The sequence below is a fragment of the Hyperolius riggenbachi genome, chromosome 7, assembly GCF_040937935.1.
Source record: "Hyperolius riggenbachi isolate aHypRig1 chromosome 7, aHypRig1.pri, whole genome shotgun sequence".
In the NCBI taxonomy this organism is placed as follows: domain Eukaryota; kingdom Metazoa; phylum Chordata; class Amphibia; order Anura; family Hyperoliidae; genus Hyperolius; species Hyperolius riggenbachi.
Genome location: NC_090652.1, coordinates 9,438,664 through 9,450,104, shown reverse-complemented (window position 1 = coordinate 9,450,104; position 11,441 = coordinate 9,438,664). Strand labels below are relative to the sequence as shown.

The following is an 11,441-nucleotide window of genomic DNA, read 5'->3' as shown; positions in this document are numbered from 1 at the left end:
ACAAACGCTGTCCATCTAATCTGACTGAGCAGTAGCTGTTATGCAAAGAAGAATGGGCAAGGATTTCAGTCTCTAGATGTGCAAAGCTGGTAGAGACATACCCTAAAAGACTGGCAGCTGTAATTGCAGCAAAAGGTGGTTCTACAAAGTATTGACTCAGGGGGCTGAATAATTACGCACACCCCACTTTGCAGTTATTTATTTGTAAAAAATGTTTGGAATGATGTATGATTTTCTTTCCACTTCTCACGTGTACCACTTTAGCACCAATTTAGCACCACTTTGTATTGGTCTTTCATGTGGAATTCCAATAAAATTGATTCACGTATGTGGCAGTAATGTGACAAAATGTGGAAAACTTCAAGGGGGCCGAATACTTTTGCAAACCACTGTAGATAGACACACACATACATACACACATACATTACAGACCAAAAGTTTGGACACCCCTTCTCATTCAAAGGGCTTGATTCACAAAGCGGTGCTAACTGCTAGCACGCCTGTGAAAAACCCCTTAGCACGTCTAAACAAGCTTTTCACGCGCAAAACTTTGAGCGTAAAACTTTACGCGCTCTGCGCGAAGTGCCCATTAAAGCCTATGGGACTTAAGGTGCGTACACACATGCGACTATAGTCGTTTGTAACGATCGTTCCCCGATCTTTACCAACGACGATCGTTACAAAAAACGAACCAACGACTATTAAGGCAAACGACGAACGAGCCAAATCGCTACAAAAGAAAGTTCTGTCTCGGCGGATTTTAACCAACGATGATCGTTTGCAAAAGTAGTACATCGTTGGAAACGGTCGTTCGTACTAGGCTTGACATGCGCATTTCACTATTTCTCCGTGAAACTTCTCATTTTTATGCGCAGGCGCAATAGTTGCTTTTTGTGATGTAACGTTCTTTCTAACGATCAGATCGTTACACACCTTTTAAAACTAACTTTACTTAGGTCGTTCTTTCATCAATTAAAAGTTCGTTCGTCGTTCTCAACGAACGATCGTTGTCGCATGTGTGTACGTAGCATTAGCGCGCGCAAAACTTAGCACCCTGGTTAGCACGTCTAAAGACTTTAGACGTGCTAAGTAGGTTAGCACCGCTTTGTGAATCAAGCCCAAAGAGTTTTCTTTATTTTCATGACTATGAACATTGTAGATTCACACTGAAGGCATCGAAACTATGAATTAACACATGTGGAAGTATAGTACATAACCAAACAGTGTGAAACAACTGAGAATGTCATATTCTAGGTTCTTCAAAGTAGCCACCTTTTGCTTTGATTCCTGCTTTGCACACTCTTGGCATTCTCTTGATGAGCTTCAAGAGGTAGTCACCTGAAATGGTTTTCACTTCACAGGTGTGCCCTGTCAGGCTTAATAAGTGGGATTTCTTGCCTTATAAATGGGGTTGGGACCATCAGTTGCGTTGTGGAGAAGTCAGGTGGACACACAGCTGATAGTCCTATTGAATTTGTATTATGGCAGGAAAAAAGCAGCTAAGTAAAGAAAAACGAGTGGCCATCATTACTTTAAGAAATGAAGGTCAGTCAGTCCGAAAAATTGGGAAAACTTTGAAAGTGTCCCCAAGTGCAGTCTCAAAAACCGTCAAACGCTACAAAGGAACATTCTCACATGCGGACCGTCCCAGGAAAGGAAGACCAAGAGTCACCTCTGCTGCGGAGGATAAGTTCATCCGAGTCACCAGCCTCAGAAATCGCAGGTTAACAGCAGCTCAGATTAGAGATCAGGTCAATGCCACACAGAGTTCTAGCAGCAGACACATCTCTAGAACAACTGTTAAGAGGAGACTGTGTGAATCAGGCCTTCATGGTAGAATATCTGCTAGGAAACCACTGCTAAGGACAGGCAATAAGCAGAAGAGACTTGTTTGGGCTAAAGAACACAAGGAATGGACATTAGACCAGTGGAAATCTGTGCTTTGGTCTGATGAGTCCAAATCTGAGACTTTTGGTTTCAACCACTGTGTCTTTGTACGACGCAGAAAAGGTGAATGGATGGTCTCTACATGCCTGGTTCCCACCGTGAAGCATGGAGGAGGAGGTGTGATGGTGAGGGGTTACTTTGCTGGTGACACTGTTGGGGATTTATTCAAAATTGAAGGCCAGAACCAGCATGGCTACCACAGCATCTTGCAGCGGCGGCATGCCATTCCATCCGGTTTGTGTTTAGTTGGACCATCATTTATTTTTCAACAGGACAATGACCTCAAACACACCTCCAGGCTGTGTAATGGCTATTTGACCAAGGAGGAGAGTGATGGGGTGCTGCACCAGATGACTTGGCCTCCACAGTCACCAGACCTGAACCCAATCGAGATGGTTTGGGGTGAGCTGGACCGCAGAGTGAAGGCAACACGGCCAACAAGTGCTAAGCATCTCTGGGAACTCATTAAAGACTGTTGGAAGACCATTTTAGGTGAATACCTCTTGAAGCTCATCAAGAGAATGGCAAGAGTGTGCAAAGCAGTAATCAAAGCAAAAGGTGGCTACTTTGAAGAACCTAGAATATGACATATTTTCGGTTGTTTCTCACTTTTTGGTTATGTACTAAACTTCCACATGTGTAATTCATAGTTTGGATGCCTTCAGTGTGAATCTACAATGAAAATAAAGAAAACTCTTAATGAGAAGGTGTGTCCGAACTTTTGGTCTGTACTGTACATACATACATACATAAACATACATCTGATTCTCTCTCTAGAGAGAGAGAGAGAGAGAGAGAGAGAGAGAGAGAGAGATTGATTGATTATGGAGGGATAAAAAAGCAAGCTGGCTCTATTACACAATGTTATAATAAACTACAGCCAGAATGTGTGGCTGGTACTCGCATCAGCTCTTTAGATGAGGAGCCCGGCGTGTGTAACCGACAGAACTGCATTCTCTAATCTACATCACTCAGGACAGCCCATCTGTGAATGCCCCTCATCATAACCAACTGCAGGGTATTTGCATGAAATCTGCATGCAAAGAGAGATTGTTTACATCTCACTGACTATCCCCGATGAGGACAACGCTGACCATGATTGCCAGATGTATATCGGAATCCTTTATTTCGCCAAGCTTGACAGGGTCATGCCCGGAATTGGGTTTGGCACAATGCACAGCTCATGGAAGAGATAGGTGCAGGAGGTAGGTTCACAGCATACAATTTCAAAAAATTAAGAATTAAACCTCATACAAAAAAGTTGCAAAAAGTGGCACGGAAAAAATCCTGATCAGTTAATCAGTACTAAAAATTCACAAGAAGCGGCACGGAAAAGTCTTAGATAAATCAGTCAAGTCAAGAATGCCTGTTGACTGGTTGGCCACAGCTTCGGGGGGGCAGTATGTGAAGAGAGTTCAGGAGGCTGACGGCCGAGGGAAAAAAAAGAGTTCCTGTGTCTAGTGGTTCGGGTGGGAATGGCCTGTAGCCTGGTGCCCATTGGAAGCGAGCTGAAAAAGCAATGTCCTGGGTGAGAGGGGTTGCTGGCAATCCTCAGTGCTGTAGAGAGCAGTCTTGAGCTGTATTGGAGGGCCAGTGAGGGGAGGGGCCTTCCAATGATCCTCTCCGCTGACCTGATAACCCTCTGCAGTGTGTGCCTGTCACCAGTGGTGGCGCCAGCATACCAGGCCAAGATTGAAGAGCAGAGGATCGATTCAATGGTGGCGGAGTAGGAACTTGTCAGTATCTCTTGGAACATGCCAAACTTCCTTAGTTGGCGAAGGGAAGAGAGTCCTAAGACATAACAAAAGTTGTTCAGGTGATACCTTTAATGACTGTACAGGATTTCTTTGCAAGTTTTCCAAACTTTCTTTTTCAGGCATGTTTCAGAGCTAGATCAGAACCATACGGTATGGTTCTGATCGAGCTCTGAAACATGCCTGAAGAAGAAACTTAGTTTGGAAAGCTTGCAAAGGAATCTTGTACAGTTAGTCATTTAGGCTAATTTCACACCAAGACGTTGTGTTAGAGGGGGCGTTAAGGTCGCATAACGTCCCCCTAACTCAACGCCTGGTGGTGCTGGATCTGGACGTCAGAGTGAGCCGCGTTGTGCAGCTCACTCTGGCGTCAGTGATGCCGTGATGCGCACTCTTGTGCGCATGCGGCATCACGTGGTCACGCCGGCCAATCGCCGCACAGAGCGGCCGCTCCGGGAAGTAAACACTGCACGTCATAACGTGCAGTGCATATTAATTAGCCATGTGCCTGGCCGCTCTCCGCTTCTCCCCCACATTACTGAGCATGTGCAAGCAGTCTAACGCGGCTCAGCCGCGTCCAAAGTACTGCATGCAGTACGTTGTCTTGTGACGCAGCATTACAATGTAACGCAACGTCCGCACTGTGAACAGCCCCATTGATTTTTCATTACTGTGCGGTGGGCTGCGTTACAGGCTGCTCTAACGTGCGCCTGTAACGTCCCACTGTGAAACCAGCCTAAAGGTATCGTCTAAACAACTTTTGTTATGTCTTTGAATTCTCTCCATAACTGAACCGGTCCACACGCAGAAGGAAAAAGTCTCTGCTGGGCGTTCCGCTGGGTGGCCGTGATGTTGGGCCGCCAGCTGAGATTGCTGGAGATGGTGGTGCCCAGAAGGTGGACGTAAGGTACTCTAGCCACCTCAGTGCTATCGATGCAGATTGGAGGTAGGGGTGGAAGCAGACTTCCTGAAGCCAATGATCAGCTCAACAGTTTTTGCAGTGTTGAGCACGAGCCTGTTCTCCTTACACCAGTGACAAATTCTCTCCACCTGCTGACAGTACATTATCCTTGGTGACTAGGCCAACAATGGAAGTGTCATTGGCAAACTTAATGACCTTGACCGAGTCCACCGTTGACCTGCAGTTATTTGTATAAAGGGAGAACAGCAGTGGAGACCGTACGCAGCCCTGTGGTGCCCCAGTGTTGGTGACCATTTCACGTGAGTAGATGTCCCCAGCTTAATGACCTGGGTTCTATTGGTGAGAAAAGTCCATGATCCAATGGTGTAGGGTGGGATGAACCCCAAGTACGGCGAGGTCTTCCTGGAGAATGCGTGGCCAGATGGTATTAAAGGCTGAGCAAAAATCCAGTAGTATCCTGGCATACATGTCTGGTTTGCCCAGGTGGTCATAGATATACTCCAGACCGATATATAATGTGCACATCACTCTACATCACAGACAACAGATTTCTGTTACAGCTACTATTTAGTATTTATATAGTGCTGACATCTTCCGCAGCGCTGTACAGAGTACATAGTCGTGTCACTTAACTGTCCCTCAAAGGGGCTCACAATCTAATCCCTACCATAGTCCTATGACTATGTATGCATCGTGTAGTGTATGTATCATAGTCTATGGCCAATTTATGGAAGCCAATTAACTTATCTCTGTTTTTGAGATGTGGGAGGAAACCAGAGTGCCTAGAGGAAACCCACGCAGACACAGGGAGAAGATACAAACTTTGTGCAGATAGTGCCCTGGCTGGGATTCAAACTGGGGACCCAGTGCGGCAAGGCAAGAGCACTAACCACCAAGGCCACCATGCAGACTGCGCCCTAGTTTAGACCATAAAGCTAGTGCTGTATGGTGGGAGTGTAATCCGTTTGTCTCAGTGCTGCCCATAACAAAAAAACAAAACAAAAAAATCAGCTTTGCCCTCGCCCCTCCTTCAGGCAAATAATAAGTAACTGGTTGTTCTGGATTCCAAAAATCAGAGACACTCACTTTGGTTTCCTCTCCTGTTACCAGCGATGGCGTCTGCTGATCAGAGCGAGGAGCTGGAGTGTCCCGTCTCTCTGGACATTTATACAGATCATGCAAGCTTGAGATGTGGTCACAACTTCTGCCGAGTCTGTATTGATCGTGTGCTGAACTCACAGGAGGTGTCTGCAGGTTATTCCTGTCCTGAATGTAGAGAGAAGTACAAGGAGCGGCCTGGATTACACAGGAACATAGCAGAGCGTTTCCCGACTACTCAGCCAGATCAGGAGGAGGCCGGAGTCCATTGTACTTACTGTGTGGACTCTCCTGCACCTGCTGTTATGTCCTGTCTGCACTGTGACGCTTCTATGTGTGATAAACACCTGAGGTTCCACAGCAAGGCACCAGAACACGTCTTATGTGCCCCCACCACCTCCCCGGAGACCAGGAAATGCTCCATCCATAAGAAGATCCTGGAGTATTACTGCACTGAGGATGTCTCATGTGTCTGTGTAACCTGCACTCTGGCTGGAGAACATCGGGGACACCAGGTGGAGACACTACAGGAGGCCTCTGAGAAGAAGAAGGAAAAACTGAGAAATGATTTGCGGAAACTGATGGCAGAGACAAAGGAGGCTGAGAAAAGAGTACAGAGTCTGGAGGAACGCAGGAGAAAAGTTCAAGAAAAAGCATATGGTGAAGCAGAGAGAGTCACTGCCCTGTTTAGAGACCTCGGGAGACGGCTGGAGGAGCTGGAGAAGAGGGTCCTGAGTGACATCACAAGGCGGGTACAAGTCTATGATGACATCATCAGGCAGCTGGAGATAAAGAAGGAGGAGCTGTCCAGGAAGATGCGTCACATTGAAGAGCTGTGTAACATGACTGATCCACTGACTGTCTTACAGGAATCAGACACAGGTGACTTGTGTGACACGGAGGACAGACATGATAAGCAGCTCCATGATGGAGGGGATCTGGATGTGGCCGGCTTCTCACACACATTACACACAGGACTTGCTGATATCATGTTTGGTGTATATGGGGTGATCTATATACAGCCTGCAGACATATTACTGGATGTAACCACAACTGCTAACTGGCTACATATATCAGATGACCAGAAAATTGCATCCTGGTCACCTACAGGGCAGAACCGTCCAGACACACCAGAGAGGTTTCAGGACTGGCCTGAGGTGTTGAGCAGTCGGAGTTTCTCCTCAGGGCGACATTACTGGGAAGTGGATGTTGGGGGATCAGATGACTGGAGAGTCGGGATGTGTTACCCCAGTATAGCCAGAGGAGGAGATCAGTCCATGATTGGAGATAACAACAAGTCCTGGTGTTTACACAGGAGGGGTAATACGTACTTAGTGATATATGACAGCAAAGAGATCCAGTTACCTGATGGGATCCGCAGTGATAGAATCAGGATATATCTGGATTATGAGGCCGGACAGATCTCCTTTTATGCCCTATGTGACCCGATCATCAGACCCCTCCACACCTTCACTGCCATCTTCACTGAGCCCCTCTATGCTGTGTTATGTGTATGGCATGGTTGTATAAAGATATCTGGGGGGAGTCAGGGGGTGTAAGCGCTCCGCCCACTGGATTGTGATTGGCTGATTGTCCTGCCAGTAATTACTAGCTGTCTGATTTCCAGGGACAATTCCTGGTTTCTGTCCTGAAACACTATATCCTGAAATCCTCATTTATTGTCCCATTATAATTATTTAGTCACCTGTAACTGATAATGTCTATACTCTGTATTACTTCCAGTGTTGAGCTGAGAGGGATATGGAGGCTGCCATATTTATTTCCTTTTAAGCAATACCAGTTGCCTGGCTGTCCTGATGGTCTATTTGCCTAAAGAAGTGTCTGAATCACACCAGAAACCAGCATGCAGCTAATCTTGTCATATCTGTCTAAATTTGTCAGAAACACCTGATCTGCTGCATGCTTGTTTAGGGCCTATGGCTGAAAGTATTAGAGGCAGAGGATTAGCTGAATAGCCAGGCAACTGGTATTGCTTAAAAGGAAATAAATATGGCAGCCTCCATATACCTCTCACTACAGTTCTCCTATAAGAAACATATCATGCCTATATCTTTTTTTATATTCTGGATTCATTTTAAAATAAATTTCACTATTATAAATGTGAAAGTTTGGATGTTTGTTACTCGATCACGCAGCAATGGCTGAACGGATTTGAATGAAATTTGGCACACACATAGTACATTACCTGGAATAAAGTATAGGATACTTTGTATCCCCATAACCAAAAAGGGGGCGGAGACAAATACAAATTTCACAGAAAAACTGCAGCCATTCTTACACTGTTAATGGCAGGGTTCTCACACTTTGCACAGTTGGTCACTGAGTGACTGAGATTAATATTCAGGAAAATGGGTGGACCCTAAAAAAAATCCAATCAAACTTCACCTATTGCTTTTCAAGGGGAATATTTAATTGCTGCCATTCTTGCACTGTTAATGGCACAAGCCTCAAACCTGGTACAGTCGGTCACTGGGTGACTGGGGTTCAAATTGAGAAAAGGGGTGGAGCCACAAACAGCCAATCAGATTTGTTTAATTTCAATGCAAATTATTGATGCCAAAGGCCGCAAAACTGACAAACTTGGTCATTGAGTAATTGTGTGTTCGGGTTAGAAAAAGTAGGCAGAGCCAACAGCCAAATACATACCTGGGCAATGCTGGGCCATCAGCTAGTAATATATAAATACAAATTCTAAAGCAGATAAACAAGAAGGATTACACATGAATATAAATATTACTGTGTCCAGCAGGTGGTGCTTCTGACACTTCATTAGGTTTGTACAGCCCTTATCGGGTGTGCTTCTGTGATGAGATTACACCACACTGCAGCCTGACTAACACAGGAGGGACACAACCCTCTATAGCATGGGTCCCCAACCCCCGGTCCGTGGCCCAATGCCGGTCCGCAGGACGTTTTGAGCTGGTCTGCGGGCCTGGCCACTCTCTCTCTCTCGCTGTATTTCACTGATGTCACTAGGTGGCGCTGTCCTCTCCTTACAGCTGTGTCTGGTTAGCTACTCATTCCTGTCTGTTGCACTGCTCTCTCCCATTCTTCTCACTATGGAGTCTCCCTTCCTGGCAGCTGTTTACCCTTTCACTGCTGCACTGATTTCTCAGCCTGATAAATGGATAATGCTGTCTTTTCATACTGGGTAGGTGTTTACATCATCACTGCTACACTATTGTGTTACCCCAGTTTTCTGCTTAATCTTTTTGTGTGTATAATCCTATGATTGATGGCTTCTGGTTTATTATTGCAAGGATGCACTTTTCTGTTGATTAATTTTCACAGTTTTTCTTTCACTCTGTGCTTTTTTCTGCAGGAGAGTGTAATATTGCAGCAAAACTTCTAAACCGGCACTATGCACTTTATTATTGCGGTCTTACCTAGGGGCAGTACACATTGAGATTATTCTAGCTTTATTAAAGGACACCCGAACTGACATGTGACATGATGAGATAGACATGTGTATGTACAGTGCCTAGCACACAAATCACTAGGCTGTGTTCCTTTTTTTCTTTCTCTGCCTGAAAGAGTTAAATATCAGGTATGTAAGTGGCTGACTCAGTCCTGACTCAGACAGGAAGTTACTACAGAAATTCCAACTATAAAACACTTTCCTAGCAGAAAATTGCTTCTGAGAGCAAGGAAGAGATAAAAAGGGGAAGTTCTTATCAGTGAGCGTCACACTGTAGTCACTTCCTGTCTGAGTCAGGACTGAGTCAGCCACTTACATACCTGATATTTAACTCTTTCAGGCAGAGAAAAAAAAAAAAGGAACACAGCATAGTTATTTGTGTGCTAGGCACTGTACATACCCATGTCTATCTCATCATGTCACATGTCACCTCGGGTATCCTTGAAGTTTGACAACTGCATTGCTTCTGTGGTATGTTTTCCCTGTGGGGTGCGGGGACTGGTTAACTGGCAACACCTTGATGGGAGTGGGGTCGAAACGCTGGTTGAGGGGAGTCAGGCCTCAGTTTGCTTGGGGGGGGGGTGGGGGCAGGTGTTAAAGAAATACAGAGCACATTGTGTTGGAGGGTGTGCACATTTCGGGGAGACCCTGCCCCACATAAATGTGCTAGTGTGAGGTTTAGGAGGCCCAGGAGCTTTCCACGTGCCCAGCACCACCTTCCCCCCAGTTCAAACACACCCTCTTCCCCCGCAAAACCACGCTCACTCCTGGCAAACGGTGCTTACTATCCCACCCCCACCGGTCCCCGGAAAAATGTTTAGCCTGGGAAATGGCCCTCGGGCCAAAAAGGTTGGGGACCCCTGCTCTATAGGGATGTGTGCGCATGTGTAAGAGCCATTACAAATAAAATAAGCATTCCCCAATCAGCAGCCTGTCCTAATATGACCCAGGCAATGACTGCAGTGATCACAATATAGCAGGAGGCACTGTTGTGTAGTCAGTTATGTTAAATACACCATTCTCCAGCCTGTGCTATGTCCGGCATATAGTAGCAGACGCTCTCTCCTACTTTCTCCTCCCACCACCATTGGCCACCGGCTGTCTCAGAGTGTGAATAGCGGGGGGTGAGGAGTAGTCAGGGGGTCTCAGATATACTTGCTGCAGGCGGATTAAGCCTCTTTCACATCAGAGAACGCGCACAGGAGCAGATTTCCTGCACACGTTAATCACCTGCGGCGTGATGTCGGAAGTTGAGGTGCGATGTCGATTAGCGGCGGTAGTTCTAATTTACCCAATGGGAAACCGCCACGGTTGGATGTTACGAAGGAAAGCGAGAGAGAGAACGAACACAGTCATGTCACTGACTGTCCTCAGAGGAGCTCACAGTCTAATCCCACCCTAGTCATAGTCTAATGTCCTATCATATTATTATGTATTTATATAGCACTGACATCTTCTGCAGCACATTACAGAGTACATAGTCATGTCACTGACTGATCTCAGAGGAGCTCACACTCTAATCCTACCATAGTCATAGTGTAATGTCCCCACCATATTATTATGTAGTTATATAGCACTGACATCTTCTGCAGCACATTACAGAGTACATAGTCATGTCACTGACTGTCCTCAGAGGAGCTCACAATCTAATCCTACCATAGTCATAGTATAATATCCTACCATATTATTATTATGTATTTATATAGCACTGACATCTCCTGCAGCACATTACAGAGTACATAGTCATGTCACTGACTGTCCTCAGAGGAGCTCACAATCTAATCCTACCATAGTCATAGTATAATATCCTACCATATTATTATTATGTATTTATATAGCACTGATATCTTCTGCAGCACATTACAGAGTACATAGTCATGTCACTGACTGTCCTCAGAGGAGCTCACACTCTAATCCTACCATAGTCATAGTCTAATGTCCTACCATATTATTATGTATTTATATAGCACTGACATCTTCTGCAGCACTGTACAGAGTAGAGTCATGTCACTGACTGTCCTCAGAGGAGCTCACACTCTAATCCTACCATAGTCATAGTCTAATGTCCTACCATATTATTATTATGTATTTGTATAGCACTGACATCTCCTGCAGCACATTACAGAGTGCATAGTCATGTCACTGACTGTCCTCAGAGGAGCTCACACTCTAATCCTACCATAGTCATAGTGTAATGTCCTACCATATTATTATTATGTATTTATATAGCACTGACATCTTCTGCAGCACATTACAGAGTGCATAGTCATGTCACTGACTG

General features: G+C 45.5%; 1 protein-coding gene across 1 annotated transcript; it reads left to right on the top strand.

Annotated features, from left to right (window-relative positions):
- Positions 1-5,735: 5,735 nt before the first annotated feature.
- LOC137525332 (E3 ubiquitin-protein ligase TRIM58-like) lies at positions 5,736-7,280 on the top strand. The gene is made up of 2 exons (XM_068246386.1): positions 5,736-6,558; positions 6,832-7,280. Exons 1-2 carry the CDS (start codon positions 5,736-5,738, stop codon positions 7,278-7,280), a joined length of 1,272 nt encoding a protein of 423 aa, XP_068102487.1.
- The last annotated feature ends 4,161 nt before the right edge of the window (positions 7,281-11,441 follow it).